Source organism: Chlorocebus sabaeus, chromosome 20 (assembly GCF_047675955.1).
Source record: "Chlorocebus sabaeus isolate Y175 chromosome 20, mChlSab1.0.hap1, whole genome shotgun sequence".
Classification (NCBI taxonomy): domain Eukaryota; kingdom Metazoa; phylum Chordata; class Mammalia; order Primates; family Cercopithecidae; genus Chlorocebus; species Chlorocebus sabaeus.
In genome coordinates this window covers 108,353,641-108,372,674 of record NC_132923.1, presented here as the reverse complement: position 1 = coordinate 108,372,674, position 19,034 = coordinate 108,353,641, and the positions used below count along the sequence as shown (strand labels likewise).

At 44.8% G+C, this 19,034-nt stretch overlaps 1 protein-coding gene across 3 annotated transcripts in view; it reads left to right on the top strand.

Moving 5' to 3' along the window:
- GMEB1 (glucocorticoid modulatory element binding protein 1) overlaps nucleotides 1-16,085 on the top strand; it is a 47,796-nt gene extending 31,711 nt beyond the window's left edge. For all 3 annotated transcript variants that reach the window (XM_007979756.3, XM_007979753.3, XM_007979752.3), the window contains exons 7-10: nucleotides 1,848-1,979; nucleotides 3,297-3,434; nucleotides 9,711-9,833; nucleotides 14,542-16,085. In XM_007979756.3, coding sequence (XP_007977947.1) covers nucleotides 1,848-1,979; nucleotides 3,297-3,434; nucleotides 9,711-9,833; nucleotides 14,542-15,242 — 1,094 coding nt within the window. In that variant the 3' untranslated portion in view covers nucleotides 15,243-16,085. The remainder of the gene's footprint in view (nucleotides 1-1,847; nucleotides 1,980-3,296; nucleotides 3,435-9,710; nucleotides 9,834-14,541) is intronic.
- The last annotated feature ends 2,949 nt before the right edge of the window (nucleotides 16,086-19,034 follow it).

Below are 19,034 nucleotides of genomic sequence, written 5' to 3'. Positions count from 1 at the left end.
CTCAGGAGACTGAGGCAGGAGAATCACTTGAACCTGCGAGGCGGAGGTTACCGTGAGCTGAGATCATGCCTCTGCACTCCAGCCTGGGTGACAAAGCGGCACTCCGTCTCAAAAAAAAAAAAAAGATCTTTTGGTCAGTTCTAATATGCTGTGTGTAACCAGTGGGTGAGTGAAGCCAAATCTCTTGAAACCTAAATCCCTTTCAGGAAAGTATAAAATATCTGGCAGTTTGAATATTTGAACACTTGACTTTTCACTTGAAAAGTGAAAAATACTGTGAAATGTTATTTACAGTTGGCCGTTGAACAATAGGTTTGATCGGCAGGGGTCCACTTTTATGCAGCTGTTTTTTTTTTTTTTTTTTTTTTAGCCAAACATGGATTGAAAATACAGTATTTGCAGAATGCAAAACCCGCGTCTATGAAGTGTTGACTTTTACTTTTTGTATATGTGGATTCCACGGGGCTGACTTTAGGACTTGAACATGTGCAGATTTGGTTATATATGCAGGTGGTCCAGGAATCAATCCCTCATGTATACTGAGGGACAACTGTACTTCCTTTTTATTTGGCTATAAGTCCTTTACTTGATTATCTTTTGCTTGATTATTGATATCCTCCAGTGTGTAGAGTCCATATTTACCTATATTGCTTTTTGGATCAGTTTGTTTTTTCTCAATTCTCTTTGTTTAAGAGCTTTCTTTTTTTTTTTTTTTGAGATGGTCTCGCTCTGTTGCCCAGGCTGGAGTGCAGTGGGACAATCTCGGCTCAATGCAAGCTCCGCCTCCCAGGTTCACGCCATTCTCCTGCCTTAGCCTCCTGAGTAGCTGGGACTACAGGCGCCCACCACCACGCCCGGCTAATTTTTTGTATTTTTAGTAGAGATGGCATTTCACCACGTTAGCCAGGGTGGTCTCGTTCTCCTGACCTCATGATCCATCTGCCTTGGCTTCCCAAAGTGCTGGGATTACAGGCATGAGCCACCGCACCTGGCCAAAAGCTTTCTTTTTTTTTTTGAGACAGGGTCTTACTCTGTCACCCAGGCTGGAGTACAGTGGCACAGTCACGGTTTACTGCTGCCTTAAGCCCCTGGGCCCAGGTGATCCTCCCACCTCAGCCTCCTGAGTAACTGTAACTACAGATGTGCACCACCACACCCAGCTAATTTTTGTAGAAACTGGGTTTCGCCATGTTGCCCAGGCTGGTCTCAAACTCCTGGGCTCAAGCGATCTGCCCACCTTAGCCTCCCAAAGTGGTAGGATTACAGGCATGAGCTACCATGCCCAGTCAAAATCTTACTATACAAGTCATAGCAAAGGGTATTTTTTCCCCCTTGTGAATCTGCTATACATGAATCTCTTATCTGATTTTTGGTCTCCATTTCTTTTACTTTGTCTTTATAGGCTAATAAATAAGTTAGATGCTTAGTATCAAACTTGCTTGTAGTAGAGCTCTTGGCAAAGCACTATACCTTTCTCTTAAATTATTTCACGCTTTCTTCACCCTCAATAAGTCTGGAGCAGGCAGCCTAGTAGTAATGCCTATCTTCAATCTCTTTCAAAAACATATCCACCCAGGAAACACACTGCTCTTTTGTGATTTTGTAAGTTATCTTTCACTTTCTATTCAAAGTAAGAAAGCATTTTCCTTTGCAAGGCAGGTTTTCTTTAGAAAATCCAGTATTCATCCTGGTTTACCTGAGAGTCTAGTTTTTAAAATAGGGACCTGCAGCCAAGAGGCTAGAATGTTAAAATAACAAGGTCTTTGTAGCTGTTGACTATGAGATATAGGATGGCTATAATTTTTTCATTACATTCACCATTCTCACCTCTACTGGACTGCTTTTAGGTAGCATCACGCAGATTGCCATCTCAGAAGAGAGCATGGAAGAGGCAGGGCTGGAATGGAACTCAGCTCTCACCGCTGCTGTCACCATGGCCACGGAGGAGGGTGTAAAGAAAGACTCAGAGGAAATTTCAGGTATTCTTCTATAGGGCTCAGATATCTTGCAGGGTCTTGTGACCCTTATCACCATTATCATTATGGACACGGAAAACCTCTTAATTACTTTCGCTGGATTTTCTCATGCATATAAATACTAACTGTAGCTACAAACATCCTACTTTAATCCATGCAATAACCCTGCAGAGTCACATTTTACACACAAAGAAATCAGAATTCAGAAAGGTTCAGCAACTTGCCTAAGACCAGTCACAAACAAGTGTCAGAGCTGAATTTAGCTGTTTGACTATGTAGTCTATGCTTTTCATCCGATCAAACTGCCTCCAACCTTGGCACATTTCTTAGATAACCTAAGTTTTGAGATGTTAGCTGGAAAAAATAGATGCCAAGTGTTATAGAGCATGGTGATTAATGATTATTCACTTAGAAGGGACCAAGAGAGGCTTCACATCACCCTCCATTTATTAATTCATTTTTAGTTGGCACTGTTGTTAGGTGCTAGGTGCATAGATGAAAAGACAGGCCGGGCACGGTGGCTCGTGCCTGTAGTCCTAGGACTTTGGGAGGCCAAGGTGGGTGGATCACCTGAGGTCGGGAGTTCAAGACCAGCCTGACCAACATGGAGAAACCCTGTCTCTACTAAAAATACAAAATTAGCCAGTTGTGGTGGCACATGCATGTAATCACAGCTACTTGGGAGGCTGAGGCAGGAGAATCGCTTGAACCTGGGAGGCGGAGGTTGCAGTGAGTTGATATCGCGCCATTGCACTCCAGCCTGGGCAACAAGAATGAAACTCCATCTTAGAAAAAAAAAAGAGAAAGAAAAAAAGAAAAGATATAGCCACCACCCTCAGAGAGCTTATAGCCCCGTTGATCCAAATGTTTTGTTTTGTTTTCCTACGTATAGGACTAGGGAGAGTATATCTTAATTAATATTTAATTTAATATCTTTACTATTTAACTTTTATGATATTAAATATCTAATATCTCATTTTTAAATTAAATTAAAATTAAATATTTAATATTAAATATGTTTAATGTTAAATATCTTTATCGGAAGAAAATGACTATTCTTTGTAGTGAGAACTATGACAAATTCAGAGAATGACAAATTGAGGCAATTATCCCAAGCACCTATGCTGCTGAAGGGGCCAAATAATTGGGTGCCCACTCAGGAAGCATCTAGTATTCCAAAGCCTATTCCTTTTTTTCAGGAATGGCCCAATAAGAAATTCTTTTGAGTTAAAATAATTTTGAATTTCACATTGTAGAGATTTGCGTAAGTATCTGTGTAGTGTCTCTTTTTTACCCTCTGTCTTATCCTTCTTGTGCCAGAGGACACTTTGATGTTCTGGAAAGGAATAGCTGATGTAGGGCTGATGGAAGAAGTTGTCTGCAATATACAGAAGGAAATAGAGGAGCTACTCCGGGGAGTTCAGCAGCGGCTCATCCAGGCTCCCTTCCAGGTCACAGGTAAGTTCACTTATCCTAACAGTAGCAGTCATTTATTGAATACTCACCTCTGTAGGCAGGTCCTGTAAGCCTTGCAAAAACCCCGATGTATAGGTATTACTATCTTAATTTTACAGATAAGGAAACTAAGGCTCATATAAATCAAGTCACTTGTCTAAGGTTCATAACTAGGTTTTGAACTCAGATCTGGCCATGCTTTTCCTCAGGTAATTTTTGTCTTTATAATGGTGCCAGTAGTCTGGGCAACATCATGAAATGCTTTGTCTCCACAAAAAAACTTTTTTTTTAAGATGGAGTTTCACTCTTATTGCCCAGGCTGGAGTGCAGTGGTGCAATCTCAGCTCACTGCAACCTCTGCCTCCTGGGTTTTAAGCAATTATCTTTGCCTCAGCCGCCTGAGTAGCTGGGATTACAGGCGCCCACCACCATGCCCGGCTAATTTTTGTATTTTTGGTAGAGACAGGGTTTTGCCATGTTGGCCAGGCTGGTCTTGAACTCCTGACCTCAGGTGATCCCCCTGCCTCGGCCTCCTAAAGTGCTGGTATTACAGGCGTGAGCCACTGCTCCTGGCCTACAAAAAGCTTTTTAAAAATTAGTCAGCCGGGCGCGGTGGCTCACGCCTGTAATCCCAGCACTTTGGGAGGCCGAGGCGGGCGGATCACAAGGTCAGGAGATCGAAACCATTCTGGCTAACACGGTGAAACCCCGTCTCTACTAAAAATAGAAAAAATTAGCCGGGCGCAGTGGCGGGCGCCTGTAGTCCCAGCTACTCGGGAGGCTGAGGCAGGAGAATGGCGTGAACCCGGGAGGCGGAGCTTGCAGTGAGCTGAGATTGCGCCACTGCACTCCAGCCTGGGCGACAGAGCGAGACTCCGTCTCAAAAAAAAAAATAATAATAAAAATTAAAAAAAAATAAAAATTAGTCAGGTATGATTGGTAGTGGGTGCCTGTAGTCCCAGCTACTTGGGAGGCTGAGGCTTAGAAGAATCACTTGAGTCCAGCAGTTCGATGCTGCAGTGAGCTATGATCATACAACTGTACTTCCAGCCTGGGTTACAGAGCAAGACTCTGTCTCAAAAAAAAACAAAAACAAAAACAAAAACAAAAAAACAAACAGGCCAGTGCAGTAGCTCATGCCTGTAATCCCAGTATATTAGGAGGTTGAGAGTGGCGGATTACTGAGGTCAGGAGTTCGAGACCAACTGGCCAACATGGTGAAAACCTGTCTCTACTAAAAATACAAAAAAAAAAAAAAATTAGCTGGGTGTGGTGCATGTCTGTAATCCCAGCTACTCGAGAGGTTGAGGCACGATAATCACTGAATCCAGGAGGTGGAGGTTTGCAGTGAGCCGAGATCACACCACTGCACTCCACTCTGGGTAACAGAGCAAGACTCCGTATCAAAAAAAAAAAAAAAAAAGAAACTGACAGAAAGCATTCTCTTTCTCAATATATGTATTTTCTTTTCTTTTCTTTTTTTTTTTTCCATGACACGGAGTTTCACTCAGTCACCCAGGCTGGCGTGCAGTGGCACGATTTCAGCTAACTGCAACCTCCACCTCCTGGGTTCAAGCAGTTCTTCTGCCTTAGACTCCTGAGTAGCTGGGACTACAGGCTCGTGCAACCACGGCTAGCTTATTTTTTGTAATTCTAGTAGAGATGGGGTTTCACCATGTTGGCCAGGCTGGTCTCAAACTCCTAACCTTGGGTAATTCGCCCACCTCAGCCTCCCAAAGTGCTGGGATTACAGGCATGAGCCACCGCGCCCAGCCGAGATATGTATTTTCAGACTCTCTCTGTATATACTCATTATGTGTGTATGTCCACTATGTGTATATATAGAGAGTCTGAAAATTGGAGAAATCCACTTGCTTTTAGATTATTCTCGTATCCTATTAACTTAAGGCTTTCTGAACCTACTGTGTTCACTTATAGCTGTTTCTGAATACTTTCAGGGTGCTGCTGTGTAGAATGTAAAAGGATGTTCTAATCTGATAGAAATGGGGTTATGGGCCAGGCGCTGTGGCTGATGCCTATAATCCCAGCACTTTGGGAGGCTGAAGCGGGCGGATCACCTGAGGTCGGCAAGTCAAGAGCAGCCTGGCCAGCATGGTGAAACCCTGTGTCTACAAAAATACAAAAATTAGCCAGGCGTGATGGCAGGTGCCTGTAATCCCAGCTACTTAGGAGGCTGAGGTGGGAGAATTGCTTGAACCCGGCAGGCGAAGGTTGCAGTGAGCAGAGATCACACCATCGCACTCCAGCCTGGATGACAGAGTGAGAGTCCATCTCAAAAAAAAAAAAAAAGAAAGAAAGAAAGAAATGGGATTATGGTGAGACCTTGTATGTTCGGTGAATCCTTATTTGTTTGTTTGTTTGTTTATTTATTTATTTATTTATTTATTTGAGACGGAGTCTCACTCTGTTGCCTAGGCTGGAGTGCAGTGGTGTGATCTTGGCTCACTGCAACCTCTACCTCCCAAGTTCAAGCGATTCTCCTGTCTCAGTCTCCTGAATAGCTGAGATTATAGGCACACACCACCATGCCTGGCTAGGTTTTTTGTATTTTTAGTAGAGATGGGGTTTCACCATGTTGGCCAGGCTGGTCTCGAACTCCTGACCTCAGGTGATCTACCTATCTCAGCCTCCCAAAGTGTTGAGATTACAGGTGTGAGCCACCGCACCCAGCGAATTCTTATTTTTGTTAGTCATTTGTTGTTACTTATTTATAACTCATACCTTACATACCATACACTTAAGCAAACTTGACAACAGAATCTTTTTTTTTTTTTTTTCCTTTGAAATGGAGTCTGGCTCTGTCGCCCAGGCTGGAGTGCTATCTCAGCTCACTGCAACCTCTGCTTCCTGGGTTCAAGCAATTCTCCTGTCCCAGCCTCCCGAGTAGCTTGGATTACAGGTGCCTGCCACCACACCTACCTAATTTTTGTATTTTTCAGTAGAGACAGGGTTTCACCATGTTGGCCAGGCTGGTCCTGAACTCCTGACCTCAGGTAATCCACCTGTCTTGGCCTCCAACAGTGCTGGGATTATAGGCGTCAGCCACTGTGCCTGGCCTCCAGATTTGTATTTTTAAGAGATTGTTCTGGTTGCTGTGTGGAGAGTAGACTCAGACTCTATGGGGAAAAAGTAGAAACAAGACCAGTTGGGAAGCTCTTAAAGGAATTAGTCCAAGCAAGAGACAATGTATCATGGATTAGAGTGGGTAGCGGTAGATTTAGGAAGAAGTGATTAGATTGAGAATGTATTTTGAATGTCAAACTGCCAAGTCTTGCTGATGGATTGGATGCAGGGTGAAAAAGCAAGAAAGATACCAGGATGATTCACACATTTCTGGCCTGAGCTGTGAGTGGTGATGCCATTTACTGAGATGATGGCCACTGGGAAAGGAACAGGTTTAGAGAGGAAATCAAAATTAGTTTTACCTCTTAAATTGAGATGACTATTGGACCATCAAATAGAGATGTCACTCATCTAGACAGAAGTATGAATGTGGAATACAGGAAAGAGGTCAGGGCTGGAGATGTACATGTGGGAGTGCTCAACATGTGTATGTTATTTCAAACCATGGGACCAAGTGAGGTGACCGTGGAAGGAATGTAGGTAAAGTTGTCCAAGTTAAGGAAGCAATGAACACAAATACTGACCATTTTTTTTTTTTTTTTTTTTTTGAGACAGGATCTTGCTCTGTCATCCAGGCTAGAGTGCAGTGATGCAGTCACAACTCACTGCAGCCTTACCCATCTGGGCTCAATTGATCCTCCTGCCTCAGTCTCCCAATTAGCTGGGACTACAGGCACATACCACTGCAGCTAGCTAATATTTGTAGTTTTTGTAGAGACTGGATTTTTGCCATATTGCCCAGGCTGGTCTCAAACTCTTGTGCTCAAGCCATCCGCCTGCCTCAGCCTCTCAAAGTGCTGGGATTATAGGCGTGAGCCACCGCACCTGGCTTACAATTCTTTTCAGAAGTTTTATATAGAAGGGAACAGAGGGCGAGGCGCGGTGGCTCACGCCTGTAATCCCAGCACTTTGGGTGGCTGAGGTGGGCATTATCATGAAGTCAGGAGATGGAGACCATCCTGGCTAACACGGTGAAACCCCGTCTCTACTAAAAGTACAAAAGATTAGCCAGGCGTGGTGGCGGGTGCCTGTAGTCCCAGCTATTCGGGAGGCTGAGGCAGGAGAATGGCGTGAACACAGGAGGCGGAGCGTTTTTTTGTTTGAAACGGAGTCTCGCTCTGTCGCCCAGGCTGGAGTGCAGTGGTATGATCTTGGCTCACTGAAAGCTCCGTCTCCCGGGTTCACACCATTCTCCTGCCTCAGCCTCCAGAGTAGCTGAAACTACAGGTGCCCGCTACCATGCCTGGCAAATTTTTTGTATTTTTAGTAGCGGCAGGTTTTCACCGTGTTAGCCAGGATGGTCTCGATCTCCTGACCTCGTGATCCACCTGCCTCGGCCTCCCAAAGTGCTGGGATTACAGGCGTGAACCACCATGCCTGGCCCAGTTTTTTTTTTTTTGAGACACGGGTTTCGCTGTTGTTTCCCAGGCTGGAGTGCAATGGTGCAATCTCGGCTCACTGCAACCTCTGCTTCCCAGGTTCAAGCAATTATCCTGCCTCAGCCTCCCAAGTCGCTGGGACTAACATGCACCACCATGCCCGGCCATTTTATTGTATTTTTTGTATTTAGTGGTGACGGGGTTTCACCATATTGGTCAGGCTGGTGATTCATCCACCTCGGCCTCCCAAAGGGCTGGGATTACAGACATAAGCCACCACGCCCAGCACTTTGGGAGACTGAGGCAGGTGAATCAGTTGAGGTCAGGAGTTCAGGATCAGCCTGGGCAACATGGTGAAACCCTGTCTCTAATACAAATACAAAAATTAGCCGGGCTTGGTGGTGCGCACCTGTAATCCCAGCTACTCAGGAGGCTGAGGCAGTCCAATCGCTTAAACCTGGGAAGCAGAGCTTGTAGTGAGCTGAGACTGTGCCACTGTACTCCAGCCTGGGTGACAGAGCAAGACTGCATCTCAAAAAAATAATAGTAATAAAAATAATAATCTTGCATGCCAATCCTCATGTTTGACACTTAAAATATATTTCTAATCTTCATGTCTATTTTGCAGAGTAAGTATTATTAGTTCCATTCATTTTAGATGAGAAAAGTGAAGGGTGAAATGACTTACCAAAGGTTGCACAGATAGAAAATAGCAAAATTGAGATGAAACTTAACTCTATCTAGTATAGGGACCATGTTTTCGTTGCACAGATAGAAAATAGCAAAATTGAGATGAAACTTAACTCTATCTAGTATAGGGACCATGTTTTCAAAACCTAAAGTCAGAACTATAAACAGATGCAAGATATTAAAAAAAAATTTTTTTTTGAGGTGGAGTCTAGCCCTGTCTCCCAGGCTGGAGTGCAGTGGCATGATCTTGGTTCACTGCAATGTCTGCCTCCTGGGTTCAAGCAATTCTCCTGCCTTGGCTGCCTCCCATGTAGCTAGGATTACAGGGACATGCCACCACACACAGCTAATTTTTGTATTTTTGTTAGAGACTGGGATTACAAATGTGAGCCACCGCTCCTAGCCTTAAAAATTTTTCTAATTGGCTGGGCGCGGTGGCTTATGCCTATAATCCCAGCACCTTGGGAGGCCGAGGCAGGTGGACCAAAAGGTCAGGAGTTCGAGACCAGCCTGGCCAATATGGTGAAACCCCGTCTCTACTAAAACAGCCGGGTGTGGTGGCGGGCGCCTGTAGTCCCAGCTACTCGGGAGGCTAAGGCAGGACAATCGCTTGAACCCAGGAGGTGGAGGTTGCAGTGAGCCAAGATCACGCCACTGCCTTCCAGCCTGGGGGACAGAGCAAGACTCTGTCTCCAAAAAAAAGAAAAAAAAAATTTTTCAAATTTATGTAAATAGAGACAAGGGTCTCACTATGTTGCCCAGGCTGGTCTTGAACTCCTGGCCTCAAGTGATCCTCCCGCCTTTGCCTCCCAAAGTGTTGGGATTACAGGCATGAGCCACCATGCCCAGCCTGGTCTTTGTATTTATTTATATGGAAAGACTTACAAAAATATAACAATTAAACCAGAATTCGTTATACATGTAATAAATCTTTGTTAAAAATGTGTTAAAATGCAGTTAGGAGAGTCCCATAATTTCTGGTTGTTTCATATTTATAAACAGCACAATGGAGAGTGGTGTAACATATCTGTTTTAACTGGACAGGCATGTCTTTTGTTTTAAATAGATGCTGCTGTTCTCAACAATGTAGCACACACATTTGGCCTAATGGACACAGTCAAGAAGGTTTTAGACAACAGAAGGAACCAAGTAGAGCAGGGAGAAGAACAGTTTCTCTATACTCTGACAGGTATGTGTAACTTATCTCTCTTCTTTGGTGATATGCTAATATTCTTGTCTTCCCATTTTCTTGTTGACTAATGTTAGGGTAACTTTGTTTTTTTTTTAAATAGTTTCAGATTTTGCTTTTAAAAATAAAAATAAAGCCTCAGGTGAGATGTATTGATAAGAAACAAAAGAGGCACAAAGGAAATAAAGAAGGCAGTTGACATCATAGTCCCCCTTCTGTGTCTTGTGGAGGATTAAGATGTCTCTTAGATTGCTCCATTAATTCAATAATATTGGTGGCAGAAGACACAAATTGATCTTTGTCTTTTTTACATTATTGATACTGCTTGTTTGGTAGATATAAATTTAGCACTTTCTCCATTGTTTGTGGTAATCAGAAATTTTGTGTAATCCCAGCACTTTGGGAGGCCGAGGCAGACAGATCACAAGGTCAACAGATAGAGACCATCCTGGCCAACATGGTGAAACCCCATCTCTACTAAAAATACAAAAATTAGCTGAGTGTGGTGGTGTGTACCTGTAGTCCCCAGCTGCTCAGAAGGCTGCGGCAAGAGAATCGCTTGAACTCAGGCGGTGGAGGTTGCAGTGAGCCAAAATAGTGCCATTGCACTCTAGCCTGGGCAACAAGAGTGGGACTCTGTCTCAAAAAAAAAAAAAAAAAAGAAAGAAAACCTTTAAACCATCAGAAAAATGATATTTGTTAGAAATATAGGCGTTTGGTTCCTTGTCTGTATTATTTTTATTTTTATTTTATTTTTTTAATTTTTTTGAGATGTGACCCTCCCACCTCAGCCTCCTGAATAGCTGGGACTATAGGCGTGTACCACCATGCCCAGCTGTTTTATATTTTTGGTAGGGATGGGGTTTTGCCATATTGCCCAGGCTGGTCTCAAACTCCTGGGCTCAAGTTATCCACCCACCTCAGCCTCCCAAAGTGCTGGGATTACTAGTGTGAGCCATTGTGCTCAGCCCTATTAATATTTTTCAAGTTGCTACTCAGTATTATACCTGGACATTCTTCTAGGGATGACATTTATTTATTTATATATTTTATTTTATTTAGTTATATTTTTTGAGACAGAGTCTCACTCTCTCACCCAGGCTGGTGTGCAGTGGCGTGATCTCGGCTCACTGCAAGCTCCGCCTCCCGGGTTCACGCCATTCTCCTGCCTCAGCCTCCTGAGTAGCTGGGACTACAGGCGTCCGCCACCACGCCTGGCTAACTCTTTTGTATTTTTAGTAGAGACAGGGTTTCACCGTGTTAGCCATGATGGTCTCGATCTCCTGACCTTGTGATCCGCCCACCCCGGACTTCCAAAGTGTTGGAATTACTGGCGTGAGCCACTGCGTCCAGCCATTTATTTATTTATTTTATTTATTTTTGTTTTTTGAGATGGAGTTTCACTCTTGTTGCCCGGGCTGGAGTGCAGTCACATCATCTTGGCTCACCACAGCCTCTGCCTCCTGGGTTCAAACAATTCTTCTGCCTCAGTCGCCCAAGTAACTGGGATTACAGGCATGCGCCACCACACCCGGCTAATTTTGTATTTTTAATAGAGATGGGGATTGACCATGTCAGTCAGGCTGGTCTCAAACTCCCAACCTCAGGGGATCTATCTGCCTGCCTTGGCCTCCCAAAGTGCTGGGATTACAGGTGTGAGCCACCACGCCTAGCCTTATTTTTATTTTTATTTACTTATTTATTCATTTATTTATTTTGAGATGGAGTTTCACTCTTGTTGCCCAGGCTGGAGTGCAATGGTGCGATCTCAGCTAACCGTAGCCTCTACCTCCCGAGTTCAAGTGATTCTCCTGCCTTAGACTCCCAAGTAGCTGGGATTACAGGCATGTGCTACCACACCTGGCTGATTTTGTATTTTTAGTAGAGACAGGGTTTCTCCATGTTGGTCAGGCTGGTCCCGAACTCCTGACCTCAGGTGATCCACCCGCCTCGGCCTCCCAAAGTACTGGGATTACAGGCAGGAGCCAGTGTGCCCGGCCACTCTTGGCGTTTTGTAGTATAAGTCATTGGAAAAACCAAAGTGTTTTTCCCATGCTCATACACTCAGTATAGCACAGAACACTTCTGTAATCAGATGTGTAGGGGTTTTTCTGCATATACCGAGCAATCAACTCTCCAGTGGACACTGACTGGGTATATATAATTCAGTTCAATTCTGGTACTGTCCACCTGGAGATAGCATCAGATCACACAGGTAAGGCGCAGTCTCAAAAGACTGCCTCCCATTCAGCCCCAGGTTGTGACCTGTGCTTTTTTTTTTCCAATTAATTGTTGAAGGCAAACTGCAAAATGACCTGTGCTTCTGACCAACTGGCTATAAATTGGGGTTCCCACAATCACCTTCTTGTGTTTGATTAATTTGCTAAGGTGGCTCACAGAACTCAGAGAAGCAGTCACTCAATGTTTATTGGGTTTATTATAAAGGTTATTACAGAGGATACAGATGAATGACCAGATGGAAGAGATGCATGGGACAAGGTGGGAAGGAGAGTGGGACTTCCATGCACTCTGTAGTCATGCCACTCTCAGGAACCTCCAACAATCCGATGCTCTCTGAACCCTGTACTTTTGGGGTTTTATGGAGGCTTCATTATATAGGTATGATTGATTACCTCATTGGCCATTGGTAATCAGCCTACAGCCTCTCTCCACTCCTTGGAGGTTGTGGGGGTAGGGCTGAAAGTCTTAATCCTTCATTCATACCTGGTTCTTTCTGGTGACCAGCCCCCATCTTGAATCTAGCTAAAGCTTCCCAGATACCGGTCATCTCATTAAGATATAAAGACATTGGCTGGGCACGGTGGCTCAAGCCTGTAATCCCATCACTTTGGTAGGCCGAGGTGGGCGGATCATGAGGTCAGGAGATCGAGACCATCCTGGCTAACACGGTGAAACTCTGTCTCTACTAAAAATACAAAAAATTAGCCAGGCATGGTGATAGGCACCTGTAGTCCCAGCTACTCAGGAGGCTGAGGCAGGAGAATGGTGTGAACCTGGGAGGCAGAGCTTGCAGTGAGCCGAGATCGCGCCACTGCACTCTAGCCTGGGTGACAGAGCGAGACTCCATCTCAAAAAAAATATATATATATAAAATATATACGTATATATATCATACATATGTGTGTGTGTGTGTGTATATATGTAAAGACATTTAGGTCGGACGCACTGGCTCACACCTGTAATCTCAGCACTTTGGGAGGCCGAGGCGGGCGGATCATGAAGTCAAGAGATTGAGACTATCCTGGCCAACATGATGAAACCCCATCTCTACTAAAAATACAAATATTAGTTGGGCATGGTGGTACATGCCTGTAGTACCAGCTACTCGGGAGGCTGAGGCAGGATAATCGCTTGAACCAGGGAGGCGGAGGTTGCAGTGAGCCAAGATCGCGCCATTACACTCCAGCCTGGCGATAGAGCAAGACTCTGTCTCAAAAAAGAAAAACAAAAGAGATGTAAAGACATTTATTGCTCTGGAGATCCATGTGTTTTTAGGAGCTGTGTGCCAGGATCCAGGGTCAGAGAATAAATATGTATTTCTTATTATATCACAATATAACACATAGGGAGCAAAGTGTTCTACAAGTGTAACTGATTCTTGGGTGCTTATCAGGTACTAAGTAATAGAGAGGTTCCATTGTGGAACGTAACTTACCAGGGGTCACCTAGGTTGGACTGGACACTTGGGAGAGGGATAGTGATAGGCATATTATAATGCAGAAGCAACCAAGTTGATCATCAGATGATTTTTGTCCTGGCCCTACCTTTATAACCTTAAGTTAGTCACTTTCCCTCTCTGGATCCCTGTTAAAATGAATTTGTTTGAACTCTTTTTTTTTTTTTTTTTTTGTGAGGCGAAGTTTCGCTCTGTCGCCCAGGCTGGAGTGCAGTGGCCGGATCTCAGCTCACTGCAAGCTCCGCCTCCCGGGTTCACGCCATTCTCCTGCCTCAAGACTCCCGAGTAGCTGGGACTACAGGCGCCCGCCACCTCGCCCGGCTAGATTTTTGTATTTTTTAGTAGAGACGGGGTTTCACCGGGTTAGCCAGGATGGTCTTGATCTCCTGACCTCGTGATCCGCCCGTCTCGGCCTCCCAAAGTGCTAGGATTACAGGCTTGAGCCACCGCGCCCAGCCTGTTTGAACTCTTAAGACCTCTTTTAATTCTGTAATTTTTAGGGACTTCTTCTGTAACTTTCTGTAGACCTTTCTGGGCAACAATCGTAAACTGTGGCTATTTGAGTCACCAGCAAAGTAGTTTTCCAGCCAATGCAGCAAGGCATTCTTGCCTTGAAGGATAGTTTGAAAATCACTGTTTTTTGGAGTGGCCATTGTAGCTTCTTTGTAGGACTATGAGAGTTCCAAGGGACTGTGCAGGCTGGGCACACTGACTTATGCCTGTAATCCCAACACTTTGGGAAGGTGAAGTGGGTGGATTGCTTGAGGCCAGAAGTTTGAGGCTGTAGTGCGCAATGATAGCATCTGTGAATAGCCACTACCCTCCAGCCTAGGCAACATAGCAAGACCCTGCCCACAAAAAAAAACACAACAAGAAGGAAAACAATATCACAACTTGCCTGAGGCTACTTAGTAACAAAACCAGACAGAGACACCAAGTCTCCTGATTCTCAGTTTAATGCTCCCAAGATTTTACTTCCCTCCACACAAAGTCTTTTCTTTTTTTCCATAGACTTGGAACGCCAGTTGGAGGAGCAGAAGAAACAAGCCCAGGATCACAGGCTAAAATCTCAGACGGTTCAAAATGTGGTACTGATGCCTGTGAGCACTCCTAAGCCTCCAAAACGGCCCCGGCTCCAGCGGCCAGCCTCCACCACTGTCTTGAGCCCTTCTCCTCCTGTCCAGCAGCCTCAATTCACAGTCATCTCACCCATCACCATCACCCCAGTGGGTCAGTCATTTTCCATGGGCAATATTCCAGTGGCCACCCTCAGCCAGGGCTCCAGTCCTGTGACTGTCCACACACTGCCTTCTGGCCCTCAGCTCTTCCGCTATGCCACAGTGGTCTCCTCTGCCAAGAGCAGCTCACCAGACACAGTGACCATCCACCCTTCATCTAGCTTGGCGCTGCTGAGCTCTACTGCCATGCAGGATGGGAGTACACTGGGCAACATGACCACCATGGTTAGCCCTGTGGAATTGGTGGCCATGGAGTCCGGCCTAACCTCGGCAATTCAGGCTGTTGAAAGCACCTCAGAGGATGGGCAGACCATCATTGAGATTGACCCAGCCCCGGACCCAGAGGCTGAAGATACTGAGGGCAAAGCGGTCATCTTGGAGACAGAGCTGAGGACTGAGGAGAAAGTTGTGGCTGAGATGGAAGAACACCAGCATCAAGTTCACAATGTGGAGATTGTGGTCTTAGAGGATTAACTGGGGATCTCAGGGCCAGGAGTTATGTTTTGATTTGGAATTTTAATTATTTGTTTATTTTTATCATTGTCCCACTCATTTCCACATAGGACCCTTTTTAAAAAAAAACAAAACAAAATCTTATTGTTGTAACTGAAAATGTTGGGTTCCTCCCACTCCCTCATTGAAAAATGGACAAAACGAGCTGCCCTTCCAGAAGTTGAGAGTAGGTCATTCAATGTCCTAATCATCTTACACCAAGAAAGTAATTTCTTTTAGGGGAAGTGTCAAGATAATGAGTAACCCTGTCCAGAAAGCCATTTCCAGGCTCATTTCTCTGTGTAGGCATGTGGTTTTATTCTTGTAAAGATGCATTGACCAAACTCCGGAACACAGATCTGACACTGGAAGGCAACCCATTTGCATGTGGATGCAGAAGGGCACTTTATTTTGTATCCTGAAAAGGGCCTACAGAGGCCAGTACAAAACTCTGAAACAAAAGGAAGTTGACTCTGCTTTGAGGGGAAGGTGGTATGCCAGCACTAGCTTAAAAAGGGAAGTGCTAGCCAGGCGCGGTGGCTCACACCTGTAATCCCGGCACTTTGGGAGGCCGAGGCGGGTGGATCACGAGGTCAGGAGTTTGAGACCAGCCTGGCCAACATGGTGAAACCCCGTATCTACTAAAAATACAAAAAGAAATTAGCCAGATGTGGTGGCGGGTGCCTGTAATCCCAGCTATTTGGGAGGCCAAGGCAGGAGAATTGCTTGAACCTGGGAAGGCAGAGGTTGCAGTGAGCCAAGATCGCACCACTGCACTCCAGCCTGGGCAACAAGAGCGATACTCCATCTCACAAAAAAAAAAAAGGAAGTGCTTTGACAAGTATGGGCAGGGAAATCATCTTACTTCCAGAGGTGCAACTGATGCCTCTGGAGATCTCTAAAAGTTAGTACCGTGAGTGCCATTTTGAGAAGAGGGTGGTAATAAGTGGAAGGCACATCTCCACAGAACAAGTGGCAGCAGTGGCCTCTGATTTTGCAGAAATGGAAAGCCAAGGCCGGGTGCGGTGGCTCACACCTGTAATCCCAGCACTTTGGGAGGCCAAGGCGGGCGAATCACCTGAGGTCAGGAGTTTAAGGCCAGCCACTAAAAAAAAAAATTAGCTGGGCATGGTGGCAGGTGCCTGTAATCCCAGCTATTTGGGAGACTGAGGCAAGAGAATTGCTTGAACCTGGGAGGTGGAGGTTGCAATGAGCTGAGATTACGCCATTGCACTGTAACCTAGGCGAGAAGAGTGAAGCTCTATCTCAAAAAAAAAAAAAAGAAATGGAAAGCCAAGGATGATGCTACAGCTGTGCTTTGGGGTTCAAGGTAGTAGCTTACTTTGTTCCACACTTTGTCAAAGCACTCACCCTCCTAAGCTAGGATCAGTCTATTCATTTGAAACTGTGCAACGTGATGTAAATTGCTCTGGTTCTTGGACTGTGGCTGTCACAGGGATGGGGCTCCAAGGCCATCATTTTCATTGCATGACTCCAGGATCAGGGAGTTCCTCCATCACACCAGCTGCCATTTTTGGTGGGGCCATTTTTTTGGCTTTAGAACCAAAAGCAGCCACTCATTTGGTGCTTCCTCTTGTTCTGCCCTCCATCCCTCAACTCTTAATGGCATCTGTCTCCTGGAACCCACGCTCTTCAGCTTTTTGGCTGATTTGGAGAACAGTGACAGGTGCCTGCCTGCCTTCATCCCCTTTTAGATTCATTTATACCACAGATGTTTCTGTGAGATACTGAGATCATAAAAAGCTTTAGGCTTGGCAGAGAGGACTCAACACCCCCAGGCTTTCCTGAGGCACCAACTAGATGTCTCCTGAGTGAGCTGGACTCCCTGGGAAAGAAGCATTGTCTGCAACATTATATTATAGGAAATGTACCAGGAATGTCAATAATAATGTGTGTGTGGGGGGGTGTTATGTTGTTTTGTTTTGTTTTTAATGTTGTTTGTATATTTAGAGCTGGGCCATTTTCCGTGTTGTGATTCCTTCTCTTTGACCCTCTTCAGTGTTTGGGGCAAGAGTGGACCCTGGTTTTTATTTCTTTGATTGCATTGTTTACTGCACTAGGAAAAATATAGGGATACAGGGAAACTACAGACAAATTAAAGGAAAAATAGGTCAAAAAAGAAAGCACACACCTTAGGAGTGGGAGGAATTTTTTTTATTAAAAACATAACTTTGACCTGTAGTTTCTTTTTCTTTTTTATTTTTAAGAAGGCATCTATCAGAAGCCATGTTTCTTCCAACAGATGTTGGAAACTCCATCAAGCAAGTAAAAGTTTCATTCTCCATCCCTCAGATGGCTGTATTTGGCCAAAGAAACCCTGTAACATGGGAAGGTTACTCTTTTTTTTTTTACCCGAGACGGAGTCTTGCTCTGTAGCCCAGGCTGGAGTGCAGTGGCACAACTTCAGCTCACTACAACCTCTGCCTCCTTGGTTCAAGCGATTCTCCTGCCTCAGCCTCCTGAGTAGCTGGGATTACAGGCTCCCGCCACCACGCCCGGTTAATTTTTGTATTTTTAGTAGAGAGAGAGTTTCGCCATGTTGGCCAGGCTGGTCTCGAACTCCTGGCCTCAAGCGATCTGCCCGCCTTGGGCTCCCAAGGTGTTGGGATTGTAGGCATGAGCCACCGCACCCAGCCTGAAGGTCACTCTTAAGAATGAGATTTATGAACTCCATACAGTTGTAGATTTCAGTTTTTAAATAGTCTGGGGTTTTATTTTTCTTTTCAAAATATCTAATAGACTTAGCAATCACTTTAGAACAAATATTTGGCCCTTAATATATCTTTAGTGAGGGAAGTAGCTTTTATTTCCTGCTTCTTTAGGTTTTCTGTTGGTACATAAAAACAAAATTGCTATCTAAGACTGAATCTACTTGAATCTAGGAAGGCACATCTCATCCGTATTGTGGTTTGTAGGGACACTTTTCTCTTTCCCAGAGATGAGAGGACCAATTCAGGACAGAAGAGCCCTCGTGAATACCAACATGCTAGCTCAGGTTCCGTTCTTTCCTCCATCAGAGCTATTGGTCAGGCTTTTAAGGTAGTGTGTGCATCATGCTTCCAAAGTCAAGAGATTTCCTCAAACAGCCTGTTTACTAGATGAATTTTCCAGCTGGTGAAATACATGAGCTTTGTTGTTTTCCCGGTCTTCCAATAGCCTGTCATTATTGTTAGATATTATGGCATCTGTTGTTGAATGTGGGTTCCCTTGCAGCCCTGGTCTAGATGATCCTAGATGGGGTGAGACATATGCAAGCCATTGGTATGTGCATAAGCAGTTGCAATGAACCATTCCTTAGGCTGACTTGGTAGTAGCCATTTATCTTTCTGTTCATGCATTGAATAAACATTTTTAAGAACCATCTATGTGCCAGGCTTTGTGCTAGGCACTGACAGTAGAGAGATGAAGACATAGTCCTTGCACTCAAGGAATTCATACTCCAGATGTCTGGAGTTAAGAAATACATATTTCCACCAGGCACGGTGGCTCACACCTAGAATCCCAGCACTTTCAGAGGCTGAGGCAGAATTGCTTGAGGCCAAGAGTTTAAGACTAGCCTGGTCAACATAGCCAGACCCCATCTCTACAAAAAAAAATGTAAAAGTCAAGTGTTGTGGCTCACACTTGTAGACACAATTACTCAGGATGCTGAGGCAAGAGGATTTTGCTTGGGCCTAGGAGTTCAAGGCTGTAGTGAGCTATGACTGTGCTACTGTACTCTAGCCTAGGCAACAGAGCAACACCCCTAGCTCA